At 47.0% G+C, this 21,303-nt stretch overlaps 2 protein-coding genes across 7 annotated transcripts in view; one reads left to right on the forward strand and one right to left on the reverse strand.

Annotated features, from left to right (window-relative positions):
* Positions 1-7,485, forward strand: part of NINJ2 (ninjurin 2) — a 41,548-nt gene extending 34,063 nt beyond the window's left edge. For 3 of the 4 annotated variants that reach the window (XM_085521184.1, XM_015865661.3, XM_015865634.3), the window contains 3 exons: positions 4,447-4,678; positions 5,402-5,585; positions 6,418-7,485. In XM_085521184.1, the coding sequence (XP_085377310.1) occupies positions 4,450-4,678; positions 5,402-5,565 (393 nt within the window). In that variant the 5' untranslated portion in view covers positions 4,447-4,449 and the 3' untranslated portion in view covers positions 5,566-5,585; positions 6,418-7,485. Of the gene's footprint in view, positions 1-4,428; positions 4,679-5,401; positions 5,586-6,417 lie in introns of all 4 variants that reach the window. The other variant, XM_032445396.2, reaches the window with a different exon arrangement.
* A 1,140-nt stretch (positions 7,486-8,625) lies between these two features.
* B4GALNT3 (beta-1,4-N-acetyl-galactosaminyltransferase 3) overlaps positions 8,626-21,303 on the reverse strand; it is a 54,591-nt gene continuing 41,913 nt past the window's right edge. For 2 of the 3 annotated variants that reach the window (XM_015865674.3, XM_015865690.3), the window contains exons 11-20: positions 20,773-20,882; positions 19,785-19,885; positions 18,462-18,538; positions 17,031-18,042; positions 15,392-15,690; positions 14,944-15,097; positions 14,176-14,248; positions 13,554-13,707; positions 12,733-12,859; positions 8,626-11,916 (exon numbers count right to left, since the gene is read on the reverse strand). In XM_015865674.3, the coding sequence (XP_015721160.2) occupies positions 11,808-11,916; positions 12,733-12,859; positions 13,554-13,707; positions 14,176-14,248; positions 14,944-15,097; positions 15,392-15,690; positions 17,031-18,042; positions 18,462-18,538; positions 19,785-19,885; positions 20,773-20,882 (2,216 nt within the window). In that variant the 3' untranslated portion in view covers positions 8,626-11,807. The remainder of the gene's footprint in view (positions 11,917-12,732; positions 12,860-13,553; positions 13,708-14,175; positions 14,249-14,943; positions 15,098-15,391; positions 15,691-17,030; positions 18,043-18,461; positions 18,539-19,784; positions 19,886-20,772; positions 20,883-21,303) is intronic. The other variant, XM_085520993.1, reaches the window with a different exon arrangement.

Below are 21,303 nucleotides of genomic sequence, written 5' to 3' on the forward strand. Positions count from 1 at the left end.
AAAACCTGGAAATGAACCCAAGCTCCAGAGGGGCTCACAGGGAGGTTTATCTGTAAAACACTAAGTAAAGTTTCCAGGGAGTAAAATATCATCTCCCCGATTTAATCAGCTTCATTGGCTTACCTTAATGAGGAATTGAATTCATGTATTACATACCAATCACAGGAGCATATCACACTCCTAAAGTAGATGCTCACTTAAGTGATCTCCAGGGAAAGGGCTCACAGACCATCCTGAGTTGGAAGTGACCCCCCCCCCTCCCCCCCACCAAAGGAGTACCAAGTCCAATTCCTGGCTCCACACAGCACGACCACAGAAAATCAGACCCTACATCTGAGAGCACTGTTCAGAGGTGGCCCTCATTATTTCATAGTCAGAGAAACAAAGACTGGGGGAAAACAAGCAGAATGCCCGAAGCCATACAGCAAGGCAGGGATGCATAGAAGAGGCTTTCCACACATGAATGTTAGCATTGGATCATCACTGGGGTGGTTCTGAAAACCAAGTTGCAGGTCACTGAGCCAACAGATCACAAGAGACCCTTGCTTCATGCTTGTCCTTTTCCAGTAGTTTTACCTCTGGGCATCTGCTAGGAACCAGTCAGAGGGGAGCTGGCCCTTTGGTCTGACCCTGCACAGCTGTCAGTCTGTTCCCCCAGTTTCAGAACTAAGCCTGACCCCTCAGCAAGGGATGCAGACACCCTTCAACATAGAAGAAGTTCAGATTTTAGACCTCCCTCTAGAAACACTTAAGAATCAAAATGATTGATGCAAACACATTTGCTCTTTGGATCTGGCTGCGGACTGAGATCTGGCCCAGCTTTTCTTAATATTTTAGGCCATAAGCCATCCAGCTTGGGGATTTATTCATCTTAACATGTTTAGCTTTGTAAGCACAATGCAGTAGTTACTGTTGTGCCTCCCGGCTGCTCTTCCATTTTTTATAAACTCATTTTCTCTGTTAACCTACTTTCCCCCCCCACACACACTCTTCCTGTAAAGCTGTTTTTAGCCTTCTCTTGCCTTTTCTTTTTCTCCTCCCGAACACCAGAAGGAATCTGCTCTGGATGCTAAACACAAGTGACTTGAAGAGGCTCCAGCACCAATATCCTGGCTTTGGAAATAATTGTTCCTGTTGATCATATTGCATGCATTCAATGAACTCTTCTCCCTCTGCTACACACCCCACACAGTTGCTCCTGTTCAGCAATGAGGGACCATGCATCAGCACAGCATAGTTGCTGGTGCCACAAAATGTTTGTGCCCCCCAAACCCATGCACTGTTTCTGAGCTATGGATGAAGGCTCCTCTACCAGTGCCTTCGCCCTTCCAAGTAGCCAGAGGAACAGGCAGGAAAAGAAATCTTGTCTTCTATTCCAACTCTGCCCTGCAGCCTGCCAGCTGATTCCTGGATCCCCTCAATTGAGTATCATAAATACACTTAACGAGGGAGTTTAATACAGGTTTGGTCAGACAGTTATTTGTGCAGTACATGATTTATGCTGCCCTGTAGCACAGGCAGTGGCAGATTCAAGGAACTCGCCATAGAGCTGTGCCAAAGAGAGAAAAGGGGGGAGGGCGGGGAGGAGAAGACAGCACCCCAAGTGAAGGAAAAGAGCTTGATAACTGTGAAAAAAAATATGAAAGACAAGGAGAGAGGCACAATGTGGGGAACAGCAAAGAAGAAAATTGAGGGAGAGGACAGGAGCAGAACAGAAGGATGCAGACAGTTTGGGTCCCCCAGGAAAAGTGAGATGAGAGCTGGAAGAGAGAGCAACACACACGTGCCTGATGCGACAAGCAGGTCTCTGCAGGCTGCGAGTGCTGCAACCAGGCAGGAGGCACAGCCCTGCTGCTGTGTCAGCCGGAGGGCAAGGGCTGGGACAGGCTCTCATGGGGCTCTGCTGCCTCGTGATTCCCCTCCTCCTCTCCTCTGTTGCCAGCCACCAGTTAGATTTCACTGCTGGCCTCCCAGCTCCTGTGTGGAGTTGTGGCAGAAATGCAGTGCCAGCATTGGAACTGGCTTAAGGAGAGGCTCTGCATCATAGAAATATTAAGGTTGGAATAGACCTCTAAGATCATCCAGTCCAAACATCCACCTACAGCCATGTCCCTCAGTGCCACATCCACGTGGCTCTTGAACACCTCCAGGGACAGTGACTCCACCACCTCCCTGGGCAGCCTGTGCCACTGCAGCACCACTCCTTCTGAGAAGCTTTTCCTAATATCCAACCTGAACCTCCCTTGAAGCAATTCGATGGCCTTTCCTCTCATCCTATCTGCTGACAGCCTCACCAACTGTACATCCACAGCTTCACCCATGTCAGCCCTCCACCTGCCTTGTATGTGGGTGTGCAGTGCGATACAGGAGGTGAATGAAACAAGTGGAGTAGCAAATAACTGTGCCCTCAGAAGTGCCGGCTGAGGACATCTCTTCACATTCTGCCTGTAGAAAGGAAACTATGAACCCCTCCTATTTTGTGAGTGGATGAGTTTGTGCTTTAACCTTCAGCAACCATTGCTTACATAGTGCTTGGAAGTCTACTAACCAACAAATCCTGTGGAAAAATACCTTGGACAGTGAACCTGGATCTCCCTTAGTGCCTGTTTCCCTTTCTGTGTCTCTGTTTTGCTGTTTATCAGCTGTGGTCCCTGCAGCATGCACAGCCTGCATTCAGGCTTCTGTTTCCTTTGGCATTCTCCGGCATTTCCCTTGGAACCGACGGGCAATAAGGCCTTCTCCTCAGACATCTCCTCTTGCCAAAGCATTCCCTCAAAGAGGATTATCATTCATATGCTTCTCAACCCCATGTCATCCTACCGTCTCTTCCAGCCTGCCCACCCCTAAAGACAGGGGCCACAAGACTCATGGGGTGGACAGAGTAGCAGTTAGATCTGCTGGTTTTGCCCCCTGCTTTGAAAAAGGCTCAGTGGAAACTGTCCAAGCAATTCTATCCTATTTCTCACAGCAGGTAAAGGGGGTTGAGGCTCAAGTGGAGGGAGAGGTTTGATTCAAGTCAGGAGCTCCTGACTTGATTCATCTTCACATAAGCAATCAGGAACAGATGCCTCAGCCTCCTCGTGCCAGTCACTTGTTTGACAAAGGCTTTGTCTGATTTGTAGGGAGTCCTTGTTCTCACATCCTTCATTCCTCATTAAAGAGATAAATTGTCAATGCTCAGCACTGTAACGCTGCCAGGCAGAAGACTGGCTTCAGAAATGAGTACACTAAAAGGGATCAGGTTCCAAGCCTTGCACATAGATAGGTAGTGCTCTGCTTTGACAGGCTCATGTGATTGTCAGCCATCTGAGAGGGTGTAGCACCTCAATCCAGGACTTGAAGACATCCCCAGGATCAAACCTTCTGCTCACCTCCTCGTCCCACACATAAGATACCTCTGTTTTGCTGTCCCAGACATCACTGGATCATTTGGGTTGGAAGAAACCCTTAAAGATCATCCAGTCCAACTCCCCTGCAGTGAACAAGGACATCAGGCAGCAATGTTTAATAAGTCCTGAACCCACACATTCTGTCTTGAATCCTTACTGGCTCCTTATTCTTTCATTTTCCTTCCAGCATCCTTTACCTCTTGCCTTAACCAACAAAAGAAACAGACTTTACAGAAGAGCCTTTTAATAACAGCAGCCTTAGTGTCAGAAAACACAAGAATTAGGTGCTTTAAGCTAACAAAACAGTCCCGCAGAGCAGCTCAAAAGCAACAGGAGAAGCAGTATGTTTTTGTTGCCATACCATCAGCTCTGTCTCAGGTGAACAGGCAACCAACCCCTTCCTCACTACCGGTAAAGGGGGTTGCAGCTCGAGAGGAGGAAGCACTCAGGGAGGAGGCTGACTGCCAATACTGAAGACTATCTGCTACATGGACAAGTTGTTTTTCATTCTTCTTGAGAAAGATCACAGCCTGCAGATGGATCTGAACCTTTTCTCTTCTGAGGATGTTGAGAAAAAGCCAGTGGGTCTCTATTTTTTGAGGTCCCTTCCAACCCCTGCTGTTGTGACTCTGCAATACAAAGCCTAGCCATTGACAATCCTTTGAGCACCAGACCCAGAAAGAAGACTTCTATCTAATCCCCCTGAAATCTGAGTCTTGTCTGTACCCTGAAGGAAGAGAATTTAATAATGCTCATAAAATCCCTTGCCCTGGGTAATCTACACTATCACAACTCTGGACAAGCTGGTTTTCCACAAAAACACTGTTTTCCTAACCTTGCTCAGCTCTTGATCACCACAAGTGTTTTGTGCCTATTAACACCATGAGATGACTGTGAGAGAAAACTGGATTCTCTTGGTAGGCTTTAAAACACTGAGCTTTAACTCTTTCCCAGCATTCTGGATAACCCTCATAGGGATGCAGCAGCTTGCCTGACACGGACAGGCCCATCAGTTTAGTGGTTGTATCAGGTCTTGCAGTTTCTCTTATCTCCCCAGGGCATGAATCCTCATCTGCGGACTAATGGGCCGATGAACATCAACCACTATGCAACAAAGAAGAGCGTGGCAGAGAGTATGCTGGATGTGGCACTGTTCATGGCAAATGTCACACAGCTCAAAGCCGTGCTGGAGCAGGGGACTTCCTTCCAGTATTACACCACACTCATTGTGCTTATCAGCATCTCCCTCTTCTTCCAAGTGGTAATTGGGATCCTTCTCATCATCACTGGTAAGGCACTCTGAAATACACACGTCACTACAGCGTACTGCTGACATGGGGATGGGAGGGAGAAGACCCTTGCCCCCAAAACATTTTCCAGGCTGCAGTCAGTGCTATGAGAAGGTTGGAAGCAGCTCAGCACTGGTGATGTAGGTCTGCACTACTGCATCATCAAATCACCTAGGCTGATTAAGACTTTACTTGGCCTACTGAGTCCCATCACTAATCCATGCCTTTTAGCATCACAAGGCATGTCCCTTTGTACAGCTCCTGCAAATATCACATTTTAGCTTCAGCTTTCACCTCACCCAAGCTGGGGCCTGACAAAAATGTAGGCAGAAATTTTCCTTATGATTACACTGACATTTAAACAATCACACAGTTCTCCCTGTACCATGTAAACAGCACATTAACAAGCGTATCAGAAAGGCTTGCCCAGTGCTTTATTTGAAATAGGAGTTCCTACACCTCAGCCTCAGACATGTGTCCAGTACTAAAGTGTGCAGAATACTACCTTTTCCTGTACACTGTAGATGTTTTCTTTATCTGGGACATGGGATCAGAGGCTACAGGAAATCCCAAAATACCCCAAAAAGGTATGTTCTTTCCTACATTCCACAGGCCTTTCCAGGGGCACCATGGACTTTTGCCAGGAAGGGAGGGCTTGCAGGGGTTGATGAGCTTGGAGTTAAGAAACAAATGACTTTTTTTTTCTTGCACTGAATCTCACAGCTCGTTTGAACCTGAATGATGTGGCAAAACAACCCCGCCTAAATATACTCAACAATGCTGCAACAGCTCTCATCTTCATCACAGTCATCATCAATATCTTCATCACAGCCTTCGGGGTGCAGAAGACTGGCCTCTACCCTACCAGGAATTTTCGACCTTATTAAGCCAAGGGAAGCAGAGTCAGGTAAGAAAAGGGTGAGCCCCATCACTGCAGGAGCTCTCAGCCTTTGAAACATCATTGCAAGGAGAATAAGCAGAAGGCAATGCTGCATGAATTCACAAAGACTCTCCAGAGCCACCTTGGTGTCTTGTGGGCATGTGAGGTCACTGAACAAATTCAGAGAAGGAAGGTTTTCTAGGTCTATAAAGAAAGAACACTGAACATCCCAACTGCTGGTATTAATCACCAGCAAGCAGCTCTGTTCCCAGAAGGCTGCTGATCTCAGGCAGATGTGACAGCAATTGTGATTGGGAGCTAAATTTGGGAAAGAAAATGCATTGAGAGATACCTGAAAATGGCAGCACTACCTGAGCAGAAGAAAGGGGAAGGTGCTTTGGGGGCAGGGGAAAAGGACACTTAGCAATGGTCAGTGCAGTTGGCAGAGGCCATTTTAAGAAGCTAACTCAAGAGTGCCTTGTGACTGAGATCCAACCAAATGCTTGGGTTTAGACATCAGGTCAAATGAGATCAAGGTGCTTTAAGTCAAGAAGCAAAGCTCCTGTTTGCTTACTTGTCTTGCAGTGTGCAAATATAGCTTAAGAAGAATCTAACAGGGCAACTGCAAGCAAAATATAAAAAGGATCTACTTGAGAGACCTGTGATACTCAGTGTGAAGGCCAAAATCCTCTGTAGAACACTGCTGGATTGCCATCTAAAGGGGTGGGAATACTGCAGTCCCCACCTGTGGTATGGCCATGGCACCAAGTGACCCACTATGCTCTGAGTGCTCCTCTCTGCCTGTGCAACATGGAGAAGCCTGCCACAACCTAACTGTCATTCCTGGTCTTTCCCGCAGGATCTGAACAGCACAACCAGTGGGGAAAGCTCTCATCGGTGTTTTGAATGTTCTCAGCAGGATCCCAGCAAAGAATCCAGAGAACAAAGTTAAACTATCAAAACTATATGTGTTTTGTGGCATACCTGCCTCTTTACTATCATGCCTGTGCAGTTCTACAGAGGTGAAGATCTCCATTGCTTTTCAAAGCATTGCTAGAGCAGACTGCAGTGATCTCTAGAGAAAGCTGCAGAAACAGCAGCAGGTACATAACTTCAAAGCACAGTTCTCTAAGCCTCCTCTCTTACTGTAGCTGCCTGCTTCACATAGTCAATATTGAAGAGTGAACAATATGCTTGGTAGGACAAGCAAATATAAAACATCCAGCTTTTTTGGTCTCAAGCATGATTTGCTATATCTATATATAAATAACAATGCTGACTAGTAGTTTACCTTCCAAATGGAGGAATGGCTCTCTCAAACCAAAGGAAGTTATCATGCGACAGTAGAATAGTACGCATGTCAACATAGTGAAAGAGAGACAAAATATATTCATAATTGATTAAAAATAAAACAAAACGAGAAACAGTTATAAAAACAATCAGATATTTCCAGTATTGGGAAGTTAACAATGAGAGAAAATAAATGTCATGTTCTGATGTCACCAACGGGGGTGTTATCAGGAGTGCTGCCTGAGCGGCCTAACAAAAGGTAGGAGGCCTGAGTGGCCTATCAAAAGGTAGGAGAGAAACATTACACATGAGACACTATGGGTTAATTGCTACGATGAGACATGACAGATGTGTAGGGTATTACTTTATTCATAAGTTACCATTTTAATTTAAGGTGTTATCACTAACATCAACGTTTTAAATATGTGATCTCCAATTGACAATGCTGGGAATTCTTTCTTTAAAGGAAGATCTTTCCAGTATAAGTCTCTGAATGGAAGATTTTTCTTTAAGTTGTAAACATTTTGGATCCTAGATTTTACAAGTCTGCAGTCACGGTAATTGAGATTTTAACAGCCTGCTGTAAGCCTACTTAAATAACAAAAAGCTTTTCTGATTATTAAATGGTTTATTAAAAGTTTCTCTTTAAGAGGAGATTTATTTCTGGAAATAGTGCAGATGACCTCGCTAACAACAGCACGTGGGTATGACTACAGGCCCATGTCAGGCTGTGACCTGCCACAGTGGCTCTTTTTGCAGCTGAAAGACAGTTGCATAGAAAATGTAGAGTGGAAAGCAAGTATTCTAGTTTAAATTCTGATCAGTACAAAGTCGAGTGCAGTCTGGATTTGTTTTGTGTACCAGGTAACGTACTCTTCTTACACTTTGTCCTAGAGATCGAAAAACCATAATGGTTGGAAAAGAGCACTAAGATCTTCAAGTCCAACCACAGACCCAACACCAAGATGCCCACTAACAACATCCTTTAGAGCCACATCCTCACATTTCTTGGACACGTCCAGGGACAGTGAGTCCACCACCTCCCTGGGCAGCCTGTTCCAATGCATCACAACTCCTTCTGAGGAGAAACATTCCCTAATACCCAACTTGAACCTCTCCGGTGCAGCTTGTGGCCATTCCCTCTCATCTCATCACTGTTACCTGGGGGAAGCAACTGATCCCCACTTCTCCACAGCCTCCTCTCAGGTAGCTGTAGAGAGTTATAAGGTCTCCCCTGAACCAGTCTGAACAACCCAGTTCCCTCAGTCAATCACCATAAGACCTGTGCTCCAGACCCCTCACAGCCTCATTGTCCTTTCCTGGGTAAACTCCAGGGCCTCGATGCCCTTTGGGCAGCAAAAGGCCCAGAACTGAACACAAGGTGCAGCCTCATCACTGTCAAATATGCAATGACAACAGGTCTGGAGTGACAGTGTGCTTGTTGCTCATCTCAGTCCTCAGACTCTGCTGACAGCAACAGCAAATGGAGGTGAACAGCATCACCCGCAAAAGACGGAGGTCACAATCCAGTAATAAAGAAGGAATTACTTACCACTTTCCAACAAAAAGGAAACACCAAAGACTCCAAAGAAAGCAATCACCAAGAAGAGATGGATGGAAGTCTGTTTGGTTGCCAACCCTTCCTCCCAGCCAGCCTCCTGCTACTTGTTGGGCAGAGGGACCTGGCTCTGCAGTACTACCTACATCCTCAGCTACATGAGTAACATCAGGTATCTAACCCCTGCTGTGTGGTAATGCAAGTAACACAGAGACAAAGTGAAGCACTTGTAGGAAGACCATATATTTATAAAATGTGTGGAAGAACCAGTATATCCCCCAGATCATACAGAGAGGTGGCCCAGGGGTTGTCTAGAAGGCACAGAGCCACTTTAAGGCAGATAATCAAAGGTACAATCCAGATTTATAGCACAAGGCATTGGTACATAGAAAAATGTAAAACAGTCGTAAGCAGTGAGGAGAGAGATGTTAATGCCAGGCAGATATTAAAAATGATGACAAAACAAGTCATGTTATTGTTTTAACACAAGGTATTTCTCAGAATAAAAGCTGGCCCCTCACTGTTTGCTTTGCTGAACCATAAAACAACCCCCCAGGCTCACAGTTTACTGGCAATGAACAAGTCCTGCTGATAGAGCCAGCATCCCATAGTGCAGTCTGCATATGGGGGACCAGGGCCCCCTGCCTGGCTGCATCCTGCTGCAGGGAAGCTTTATTCTACATGGAGGCTCATGGTTTTCCCTCCACCCCCAGCCAGGGACCCACCAGAGACCATGTGGCTGATACACAAGAAATGACATGTAACTCATTCCCTTCTGCCTCAGAGATAGGACATGGCCAGGATACCTCACCTCAAACTCAGGCAAAACTTCTTGAAACCTTCCTGTGGCAGAAATGAGAATCACAAGTCAGCTTCCCTGCTCTGGTGACACCTGGTTCTTTGCTTTTGTGCTTTGGGATCTGCTGATGGCCAGGATGAGCCCTCTGTGCTGCAGTTTGTGACACTGGTGGGCCACCTGGGGACAGTTAGCTGGGCATTGTGATGTCCTTTCACAGTATGACTGTAGGACCACCCACTCCTGCTACTTGTCATACCTCCATTTGAGGGGGAGGAAAGAGCCACGGGTTGTTTAGGAAGAGGGGCAGCAGCCAAAGGGCGAAACCTGGCTCTGCTCCCACAATATTTCCTGCTGGCTATTAAGCCAGCAAGGATGCAGCCCATCTTCTTCAGACAACCCAAAGCAGTCTCTGAGCTTGTGGACTAGATGATGGCCTCTGTCCCCATGAGCTCCCTCCAAGCTCCTCCACAAAGGCTGCCAACTAGTGCCAATTAGTGTTAATCATGTTTACCACCACAATGCTTAAACAGCAGCTAAGAGTCCTCATTGTGCTAAGAACAGAAGAACAGTTGTGATGGCAACTTTTACAGTGGGAACACTGGCCTTTAGGAAAGCGGTTTGAGCCACAGTAACTCCTCACATGCTCACCAAGGAGTTCCCATGAGATGGGCAGCTCTGGGCTAAAGGTGTGACAGAAGGAGCAATTACCCAGTCAGCTAAAGCACTGCACTGGTATGAAATCCTCAAAACCTGCCAGCAGTGCTGGAGCCAGGGTTGTACCCTACTTTCTAGTCCAGTCTTTGATGGTTATCATCTCTGGTGAAGAAGAGGAGTTACTCCCATCACAGAAGCCAAGCCTCCTGGATGCACTTAATTCTCTCCACTGTCTACAGATGAACACAAGCTGTTGCCTTTAGGTACTACACATTATGCCTGAGCCAGATGTGAATGCACAGATGAGAAATCACCCATCTTCCCTCTGTCTGATATTAGGGTCACCAAAAGATCTGCCAGCTCTCCCACAGCAAAGTGGCCATAATGCCATTTTCTGCATTTCATTCTTGTTGTCTACATGGGAAAAGTACTTTCCCTCATTAAAAAGACTGCTCTGGCTTGGGCAGAAGGCTGAGGATGTCTCTTCTTGACTATTCAGTATCTGCATTCTGGCAAAGGCTGCACGGAGTGATGGACATATCACTCTCACTGTGTATATGAAACATATACTTCCCACTGCACACTGAAACTTCCTTAAATACAGCTAACTCCATCAGGGACAAAGCCCAGACTGAGGCAGCCAGATGATTTGACAAGATTTACATTTCATGTGCCAGAACTCACATGTTCCATTCTCTACCACAACAGTGGAGCCTGATGGGCTTGCCAACCACCACGGATTTAATAACAAATATCTATTCTGAATTGGCATCTGCTTCATCAGCCTAAAAGCAAGCAGCTCCAGTACTATCTCAGCCATTGCTTGTGTGCTGCACACCTCCATCACTCACTATTCAACAACTCTCTTCATTGCTGAGAGTCGTGAGCAGCATCCAGTGTCACACTCCCCACAGAGCCTCAGCCAACACAATTCTGCTCTTTACGTGAAAGTCAAGCTATAACAGGACCAAACTGTGTGGTCTTAATTTATTAAATTAACCTTTAGATACTGCATAAATGTACAGGATTTAGAGAACAGAAAAAAATCTGTCTCTTTTTCTGACAAAATCTCAATATATCAATTAATAAAATATTGCCACTTTTTCCCTGTGAGGGTTTCCCTGATATTTTTAGGACAAACATGTACGTCTGTCAGATAAGGCTGCAAAATTCCTCCTGAGATGCCCTCCAAGTGTCTCTGCATAACCCCTCCACTATCCTCAGGCACTGAATCAATAATTCAGGTAGAGCTGAAACATCACCCCCTGTCAACTTGCTCCACTGCAGGCAAACGTGGCTGTCGTCTGGGAAGTGCACTTCAGCCTCCATCCACACTCAGTGAGTATGGTTTCTCATAATGACTGAAGTGCAAAGCACAGAGAAACACCTAAGCACGAGCAGGGTAAAGTGCCTATCAGCACCTCCTCATCCAGAATGTTCTGGGGTCAGCACATGGGCATACGGACACAACACAGTTCAGAGAAGATATTTTGGTCCCCTGTCCAAAAGCACTGATACCAGAGAGATGGGGGAGGGGTCGGGAAAGAATGAGAGGTTTTTGTTTGTTTTTCCTCTTTTTTCTTCAAGTATTGGAAGAGAAGGTGCGTTCCTGTAAATCATTCTGGGCTTAGCTGGGATTTCTGCTTGATTTGTACCATGCAAGACTCAACAGGAAATATGGCACCTCTCCCATTGTACCATCCACCAAACTGCATGGCAGCAAATAAGAATCCTTCACTATGCAACAGCTCCCTCAGATGACTTCCACCAGGACATGAATCCCATGCTTTGGATGCAATGGTTCATAATAGATGATCCCGCTCCTCTAGCTCGACGGTCCCTTCTCCTGTTGTGCTGTCCCAGAGGTGCACTTGGCTGCGTGCCTTGATAAAGTGCACACCAAGGCAAGACGGTGGATGGTGCTGCCGAGCATCTCTGGGGTTGAAGGCTACAATGTTTTCACCTGGCGCCGGTTCCACATGCCCCGCTTTGAATGAAACCAATGAAAAAAGTTTCTCAGGGACAGACGCTCCACTTCCAGCCCGGCCTGTAAGATCCTGGCAGAAAGGAGAAGGGTACATTTAGGAAAATCTTGCTGACAGCAGTACCGGGGAGCTTGGCTACAGGGGACCTCCTTTAAGCAGCCCTGTTGTCAACATACAACAACCCAGTTCTAGAGTCCAAGACAGCTCAGAGTATCTCCTATCCATAAGTAGGCAACTGATGACACTTTGCTGAGTGTTCATAGACCCTTGAGAGCAGGATTTGTTGGGTACAGGCATGCTGCAGGTGGCAGGCTAGCAGGAAAGACAGCTGGTGAGATGGGATTACGCAGGATGCCAATCTTTTCCTCTTTGATCTGACTGAAAAGAAAGGCCCCAAAACAACAGGGCTGTAAACACAGAAGCCTGTAATTTGTACAGCAGGGCATCATATACTTCTCTGAAACTGTAATGCAACCTCATGATCCTGAAATGTCTCTCTGGCAAATGCTCTTTTGATGGTTTGCAGTATGTTGTATGGAAAGTTTGGGGGACTAAAACTGGGATCACCATCCACTGATTCAAGAAGATGAAGTCTCCAGGATCACCAGCACTCCATCTGCCAATGGCTAACTGACAGCGTGGCTGGAAAACACCAGGAAATACCTCCCCTTTTCCTTTATCAGTGGCTGTAGTGGTACATTTTGGCTACACTCATGTACTGGTCTTCAGCTCTTGACATCCTCAAAGACTCTCCCTCACTAACCAAGCTTATGGTGGTCTTTACCACCTTCATCTCCTTAGATTCATGCTTTCCAGTCACTGTTCCTTCAGGGTCTAAGCACTGTTTCTTCCTTTCTAAGCACATTAATGATGACAGTGAATACTTACCTATCCAGAAGTTCCCAGTCTTCTCCTCCCCAGCGGTCCCGAAACTCTTTTGTATTCATCCCTCCAATCTTGTCCAGGTCAGACTTGTAGATGCCAAGGAGACCAAACCCATTCACCTCCCAGTAGCCTGAGGACAGCACAAAAGAGGCACAGGCATGTAAGTGCTGGGACAGTGCCGATACCAGAGACCCAAATCACCAAGGCAGAATCAACTCTTTTAAAGCTTCAAGAAGTCAGAAAAGCTTACAGGCAGCATGTGCTGTCCTAGCAAAGCCTCTCACATCTCCTGTCTGGCAGCATGATACTTAATGTAAGTGGACCTTCCCAGGTTCATGTGGTTACCCCTGTGCCAGGATGAAAAAATATCTACTCAAGGGTAATTTGCTTCTGTGGGGCCTCAGGATGACCACCTTTGTCTAATGGAAATCCTGTGCTCGGTTGATTTCTGTCACTTTTCTCCCCCTGACTTGAGTTGCCTTCCCTCACTACTGGGCTAGCAGCTGTCCTCAAGAGGCCAGACTGTGCCCTCTTAAAAAAGAGACAGATAGGAATGAGTAAAAGGAGGGATTTCTGAGACATTAAGATCCATTGGGAGTTTGAAGTGGTGACCAGGGGAAATACCATGTAAGGGGCTCTTCTAGCCTCTTGGATCTCAAATGTCAACTACCTGCCACAGTTCTATGCCTAATGCACTCCCACCTGTTGGCTCTGGTAGCACATGAAGCACCAGACCTTGACAGCAACTGAGCACCAAATCTAGACATATTCCTTCTTTCCTCATTCCTTGAGGTCTGAGCCCAAGAAGTTCCACTCCCTCTTACCATCAGGTGACTGTGGGGACATGCCGCAGTGCAGCCTCATGACCATGGGAGCGAAGGCCATCTTGCCTTCCACGCAGTGCTTCCGGATTGAGTCAATGATTCCAACTGGGAAGTGGATGTGGAGGTCACAAAGGAAAATTATGCTGTGTGGATCCTGGAGCCGACCACACCGGTTGGGAAAAAAATAGGGTGACTTTAAGTAAGTCTATCTTGAGGGACAGGATGACAAAGAGATGGGAGTGAATTAAAGAGACATTCATTGCTAAATTGGAAACAGAAGTCTTAGGGAATGGCAAAACTGCTATTGGCTGCCTTTTCAATGATAGATACATTATGACTGTGATCTGAATGACCCCATACCATAAAGCTGCTACTGCTGATTTCCTTCCTGTCTCATAGTTCAAGCAGGTAGGGCAAGAATGGCATGGATCACAGGGACTGGTCTCCTTGGAGAAAGGGACAGGATTCTTACTCCAGAGGGACGAGAAACTCATCCACATTTTATCTGTCCTGCTGGACTATTCCCTTTCTTAAAAGCCAGCATGTCCAGTATAAAAGGCAAGAGGCAGTGCTGGACATATACCAGACACCCTCCTATCCACCCCACATCCCCCAGGCTTACCGTCACAAGGTCTATTCCTGCCTGCAGGCCAGCAGAACGCTCAAAATTCCCTGTCAGCTTCAAGTACCGATAGCTGGGGGCCAAATAATAAAGAGAAGTTCAGTGCATGCATACCGACCGATGAGACAGAAAACTGCTAGCAACAGTACACCATGGGTACCATGCTGAGGAGCCACCTCTTGCCTCTGTGCACCCTTGAGAGGAGGAAGAAAGCCATTGTGCAAGCATGCAAGCTCAGCACTACTCTTGGCGCCAATGTGCCCTGATGGTCCTGCCACATATGCAGCAAGTATAGGGCAGTTAATAGCAGAAGTCCTGCCAGCTCTATTTCTGGAACCTCCAGCACTGGAAAGGACCAACCAAGGCTGTTTCAGGTCAGAATACAATAAACCAGACATCTGTTGCAGCAAGAGGATTCCCCAGAGAACTCCACACTCATTTCTCACAGCTTTCTCATCTTCTCTGGCTTCCCTCTCCCCCATCATTGTGACACTTGCTTTCTGTTCTCCCTTGCCAACTTGAAGAGAAAAGACATCCATCTGAATAGATGACTGTGATAGGTATTGCTTTACAGTTTTATAAAGATATTCTACGCAACATACATACATGCACATTATAACAATATACACATGCAGGGTGTGGATGTATATCATCCTTGGGTTTCTAGCTGCAAGAAGCTGAGGGAGGTCAATGCAAAGAGATTTGCAGATGTGGTACATTTGCAGGATTATACTTGAGTGGTATTTTGTGAGCAGACAGCACTCTCACCTGCGCAAGCTAGACCTTTTCAGAGCAGTCTCTACATTCATGTCATCACTGCTGTAGTCTGTGATGATGACATTGAAGTACGGATCCTTAGTGACTCGGAACAGCTCTTCCATGTCAGAGATGAACTGCAGCACCCAGCGTGCCTGGTTTTTCACTGGATGTATCACAAGAGGGAGAGAATCAAAGGAAAACTAATTTCAAAGATGGCATGGCTTTCAGCAAGCAAGGCCTCTTGACTCCTCTCAAACCCTGCCAACATTGAAGGGATGCTCAAATAGTTCCAGGCTGAAAACTTGGACCAAAGGGCCCAGAAATGGGTGCGGGTTCTTTCCCAGAAAGTATCAGTGATTTTCTTTGGGCTTACAAGCCATGGTAGGCTTGGGCCCTGTCATATTTCTGAGGAGAATTAGCTAGTCCCTTCAAGTCCCAGGAGGACAGATCTCCTTACCTGGCACCACAAAGTGAACCACAGCACGGTGGTTCCAGGAAAAGCCTTGGGGCCAGCACAGCTCTGGCTCTTTTCCCACAGCCATCAGGTGCCGCCGGCGACCCCAAGCCAGGTTCCTCATGTTCCTCTCCTCTTGCTCATCGCCGCCCACGCCCTGCCAGCCACGTGCAAAGACGTACTCGGAGAAGCGGACGAGACGCTCTCCCTGCTCCAGCAGCTCCAGCTCCAGCAGGTAGCGGCTCCCTCGCATACGGTCCTGGCGTTTCTCCACATTCACAATACGCTGCAGCTGGAACCGCCTGCAGGAGATTCAGCCAGGATGGGTATATCCCCTGCGCATGGCCCACTGTCCCACCTTCATCCCGCTTGGCTCAATTCGCTCTGCCAGGCTCTTTCCTCCTGGGCTAGCACAACTCTTTTTGTCCCCAGCTTCCCCCCATGGGTTGGCTTAGCACCTGTTTCCTAAATCTGTAAGCATGTGGGATTAGATCTGGGATCCCAGCCAAGAGAAAATAGTTGGCAAGGGAAATGAAATAAAGGTGACACTGAAAACAACAAATGTGTCTGAATGACTGTAGGGCTGGTAATAGAGAGTGTACTCAACACCTCTGTCAAAGATTTTGGCACAGGAAGAATGGTTGGGCTGGTGAAAGGTGGCTGATGACAGCTTATCAGACGATAACAAGGAGTAAGATTGAGCAATCATACAGAAAAGACTGGGATGAGCTGTAGGTCCAGAATGGCCAAAATAGGATGAAATGCCAGGTCACGTCCTGTCATGTAATATGAAACGGATCAGTTAAAAGTGCTGAGAAAACCCTGAGTGTCCCGATCAGTTACACTGTGACTATGACTGATGTGACCCTGAAAAAAAAAACAAATACAATCTAAAGATGTAGCATGAGAGCTATTTCCAGGAACTGAGAACTAATAACACCGTTCTATGTAATACCCAGAATACCGTTCAGGAAACTTAATCCAAACTGAAACCAGCATGGAAATAGGCATATAGAAAAATCATGGAAATATAGGCCAACTCATCACAAGGGTTGAGGAAAGCTGGAGGTTTATAGAGGCTCTTAGGTGGTACATTTGCCAGAAAGGTAATCAAGATGGTTAGTTCTATGATGGAGGTGCATATGCTCAGATAAAGGTTAGAATACTTGGTTTGCTGTGAGGTCAGTGTGCTGATTTGCAATATATGACAGGTCTCTTCTGGTCCTATGTCCTAAACAGCACTGGGTTCGCAGACTGAGAGATAATAGGAATTAAACCACAAGCATGAGGAGCCCCAGTCCTAACTCATATCACTGTGGTTCCTTAATCTACAGCTGGTAAAATGCTTCAACGTGATCTCAGTTCTTACACGGTGCAAGGAGAAAGCCATGCACTAGTGATGCCAGCTGGATTGAAAACTCCAATCTCTCACATTTACAGCCACTGGCTATTGGAGGGTGATAGTCACCCCTGCACATCATCTAGTGTCCAACATTCCCATTTCTCAGGTCAAAGAGATCTTCTGGTTTTTGCATAGAATCCTTGCACAATGTTTTATTTTCCACATCTAGCTTATCCTTCGATTCATTCTAGCTGCAAACAATTAAGTGCACAAGCTCCAGGTTTTCACACTTTGCCTTACCCTTTAATCTTTTGGTTGAGCTTCTTGAGGAAGACACGTGTGACTTCCAGGGCTTCCCTCTCTTTCAGCAGCAGGTTTCCTGATGTGTTGCACTTCAGGTCAATCCAGTCAGTGCGCAGCACATGGAAATCCAGGTTGCTTGCGCTGAAAGTCTGCTCCCAGTTTACCAGCTGGTCAAACACTGGCACATAATCAAAACCCTCCTCATCCTCCTCCTCTGGCTCCCCATCCGCCTCTTCTTCTTCCTCTTCTGCTGCCACCTTCTCAGGCCTAGACTTCCCCTTTGCAAGAGATGCCACTTGTGTCTCTCCCTTGCCTGTATTCCCACCAGTGGCCCTCTTCTGCTCAGCCACGTAGGCCTCCACTTGGTTCAGCCACTGCTCCAGCCGTGGCGGGTCCTTGCCAGGGCCAGCAGTATCCACGAGGTGCCTGCTGGCTTTGCTGGATGCTGGGTCTGCTCTCCTAGCTTGCTCAGTGCCTGCTGGCTGCAGGCCACCCTCCATCACGCTGAGGTCTCCTTGAGGTCTCAGCCCTTTGGGAATCCTGATCCCTGAGTCCCTGGGGCTGCTCAGAGGCTGCTCCTTATGAGACCTGCTCCTAGAAGGAGGGTTCTCCTTTTTGGCAGGTGCTCTGCCCTGGGCGGACCTGGCATGCTGCGGAGGGCTTCTGGAGTTGTCCTTGACTCCTGCTTTTAAGTGAGGTCTTTTTGTCACTGGGTTTCTCTCTGGGTCAGCTCGACTGAGGCTTTGGTTGGCAGGGGGCAGAAGGGCTGTTTTGACACCAGACCTTTTTGTCCGTCTCTTTTGTGCCACCTTCCCTGTATCACCGACTGAGAGGAGCCGCCGATGCTCCCGGAGTGAATAATCCTCGTAGACACGTTCGCTGCCCACCACTGTGCCAGGAACAGCACTTGCTGGTTCTGCCCACTGAATCTTGGGGTGCGCTGGGGAGACAGTGCTCTCCACATCCTGCTCCCCATACTGCAGGTCATCCAGGTTCCCCTCCTGAAAGCCTGCAGGAATAATCACAGTTACACCTCTGGCATCCTCCTTCTGCATCCTAACCCTGGTAACCCAACACCTATTAGCTGTGGCGAGTTCTAGCAAACCTTTCAGCTATGGGTCTGTACACAGCCTTGCAGGGCAGGTGCAAGCATAGGCTGCCATTCCATGCACAGCTGGCTCTGACACTTCTGCCCACATTTTGTTGGAGTTGCATCTCAGCTAAGTCACAGGCCTGAAAATTGGTCATCATATTATCTATTAGAGCAAACTGCTTGGCCCCTAGACTGCCCTTAAGAAAAGTGAATGTGGCAGCAAATATTTCCTTCCAGTTGTAGTGCTCTGGCAGGGAAGGGCTGTGACTTGCTTGCCATGTAAAGTCAACAGTGGATAAAAGGCTTCTCCGGGTTCTGATATTAGTGGCCCCTACCTGGTTGTTCAGTCTTTTCTTCAGAGTCTAGGCTCTTCTCTCTCCGGTCCATTTTTATGTACTTGTAGAACCCAAATCTGCAGAAAGAAACACATCAGCTTGATCAAAGTTATTTTTTCCTCTTCAACTAAATTTCAGACACTTCTACAGAGGAGATGGTCAATTACTTTGATTATATCTACCCATCACCTCTAGACACTCCTTTTATAGCAAGTTATAAACTACCATCACCATGAACTTTCAGAACTTTGGGGCAGTCAGATCTTACTGTCAAAACCAACAGCTTTCCTGAATTATCATTCCAGTTTCTCAGACATTTTCTTGAATGATGCTCCATGTGCACAGGAGGAAATTCCAACATAAGGACACTGAAATGCTCCTTTAGCCTTCCTTCAACTTCTTAAGCTAGGATCCAGTGTAGCACTTACAAACTGAAGTCACTGTGCTACTGAAGTGGCTCCAGCAGGTAACTGTCCTCTGTTCTCCCATGCCACCACAGTGGTTTGTGTGTTGTATGCTTATGCTTCAAACTTTTGGGAGGTGTTTCCTTCCTTGGATCATTTCCTTCCATGTGTGCTTGATGACAAGCAGAATAAGCTCCCACTTCCCAAATGCTGCTACAGTACAAACCATTTGTCAAGCAAAAGAACTTGAGGTGCATATGCTAGCCCACAACAGCCACCTTCACCATCCTTCACAACGAGCCCCAGGCCCAGTAGATCCCTCCCAAACCTACAATACAATCTGTCTTTCCAGCCCTCAAAATAGGAAGATGAGCACAAGGAGGCCACCATCAGCTGTCTCACAGGAAAAGCAACTCTCCTTATCCTGCAAACAAGTCCTCACACAAGGTGTTTGTTTCCCTGTGAAGAGGGGAGCACGCACATGGCGGTTTCCTTGCAGGGCCATCACTGGAGCAGGACACTACTGAAGGTGAGCTGCATGCTGTCATCCCCCCAGCTTATGAGTATGGTTGGCTTCCGCAATGACAGCCATTAGGCGGCTTCAGCTGCTGGCATGAAAAGTTTGCTGGCAAATACATTCCCTGATGTACTGGAACAAATATACTCTGACCCAGCTTCCTGGTTAATAGAGCAAGAAAAGTAGCAGCAGTTTTCCTTTGAGACCTAAGCATAATTTCACTTAAAGGAAGCACTGGCTATTGAAAGAAATTATAAATGCTTTAAAGTTTTACAGGACTTAAGGGACAATTAAATAAAAAGAGTCCCAAATAAATGAATATGAAATTCCACTCTAATTCCAGTCTTGAAACTGTCTCCTCCCTTTCTCAATGCTAGTAAACCTCCACTTGCAGCATCCTACCTTTCCAAGTAATACGGGTTTTCCTGATAGAAGCATTTGTTTTCTTTCTCCATATGGCTCAGGCGGCTGTAATCATTGGGGTAAACGAAGGATAAATGAATCTGAGAAGAAGGGAAGAAAAACAAAGGAAAAACCCCCATCAATGCCAGATATCATTCATAAGGTGACCCAGACCCAGCTGCAAAGTAAGCAGCCCTTTGGGGAAGGAGCAGACATACTGCGCAATATGTGTCTCTTAAAGGCGCCCAGTAGCAGGCTGTGAGAAGAGACTATGGAAATGGAAAACAAAAGGAAGAGTGATGGTTATCTGTCTGTCCATCTCTGCAACTGTATGTTGAAGTTCTTTAACAAGGCAAGAACTACATGGGATCGTCCCACTGAGGAGGCACGGGAGAACATGGGAGCCCAGAAAGTGTGTGAGCTCAGCCCCAAGCAAGGCTGAGGAAGCCATGGCTGCCCAGAATGCGAGTCCCATTGGTAGTGTAGACTCGAACTGGCATGAAGGGATAGAAAAGCAGGTTGGTGACATGTCCCCAGTCCCACTGGCTCTGCCAGGCCTCAGCTAGTCAGCTCTCCTATGAAAAGGATTGAACCTTGCTATGCTGCATGTTCACAAATGTGGGTCCTACCTCAAGGCCAGTTTGAAAACTCTTCTGGGCCTTGGTCCATGCACACTACACCCCCCAGGGAATGAAATCCTTAGCCATGACAAGGATCCATGTGAAGGCAAGCTCAGAGCTTTTGCTTGAGGTCTTTGTAAGACACACACACTTGACTGCCAGTGAGATCAACAAGCAGTGTGTAGCACTTATCTCCCTTCTCTTGCTGTTAACCTCTGGCATGTATTGGGTTGCTGATGACCTGAAGAACAAGTGGTCACATCTCCACAGGAGCTTCATACAGGAGGTGAGGCTGATGGATTATCAGGTCTCTCTCATTCCTCCTTGCATTCCCCTGGGTAAGTGCTGGCTCAAGGAATAAAACTTACAAACTGAAGGCCCTGGTAGCGCTGCAGAGGGAACCCATTCACCAGGTAGCTAGGCTTGTATGGGCAGTCTGGCAGGGCTCGGCGCAGGCGTGACTTGCTGAGCAGAGGCACTGAGAAGAAAAAACATAGGCAAGCATTGCTGGAGGAGCCTTGCTGCAATTGATGCACCAGCCTAGCTACTTCTGTGCTTGGCTTGTACTTAACTATATGAGAGGTTATCAGATAGAACTGCAGAATCATTAAGTTTGGAAAAAGACCACTAAGACCATCTGGTCCTACCCCAATCCATCACCTCCATGCTTGCTATCCACATCCCTCAGTGCCACATCCATGTTATTTTTGAACACCTTCAGGGATAGTGACTCCACCACCTCCCCTGCTCAGCCTGTTACAATGTATCACTACTCTTGCAGAGAATATTTTTTCTCTAATATCCAACCTGAACCTCCCCTGGGGCAACTTGAGATCATTCCCTCTCACCTTATCACTGTTACCTGGGAGAAGAGGCTGACCCCCACCGTGCCACAACCT

The sequence above is a fragment of the Coturnix japonica genome, chromosome 1 (assembly GCF_054131305.1).
Source record: "Coturnix japonica strain WE chromosome 1, WE-NBRP24, whole genome shotgun sequence".
Lineage (NCBI taxonomy): Eukaryota > Metazoa > Chordata > Aves > Galliformes > Phasianidae > Coturnix > Coturnix japonica.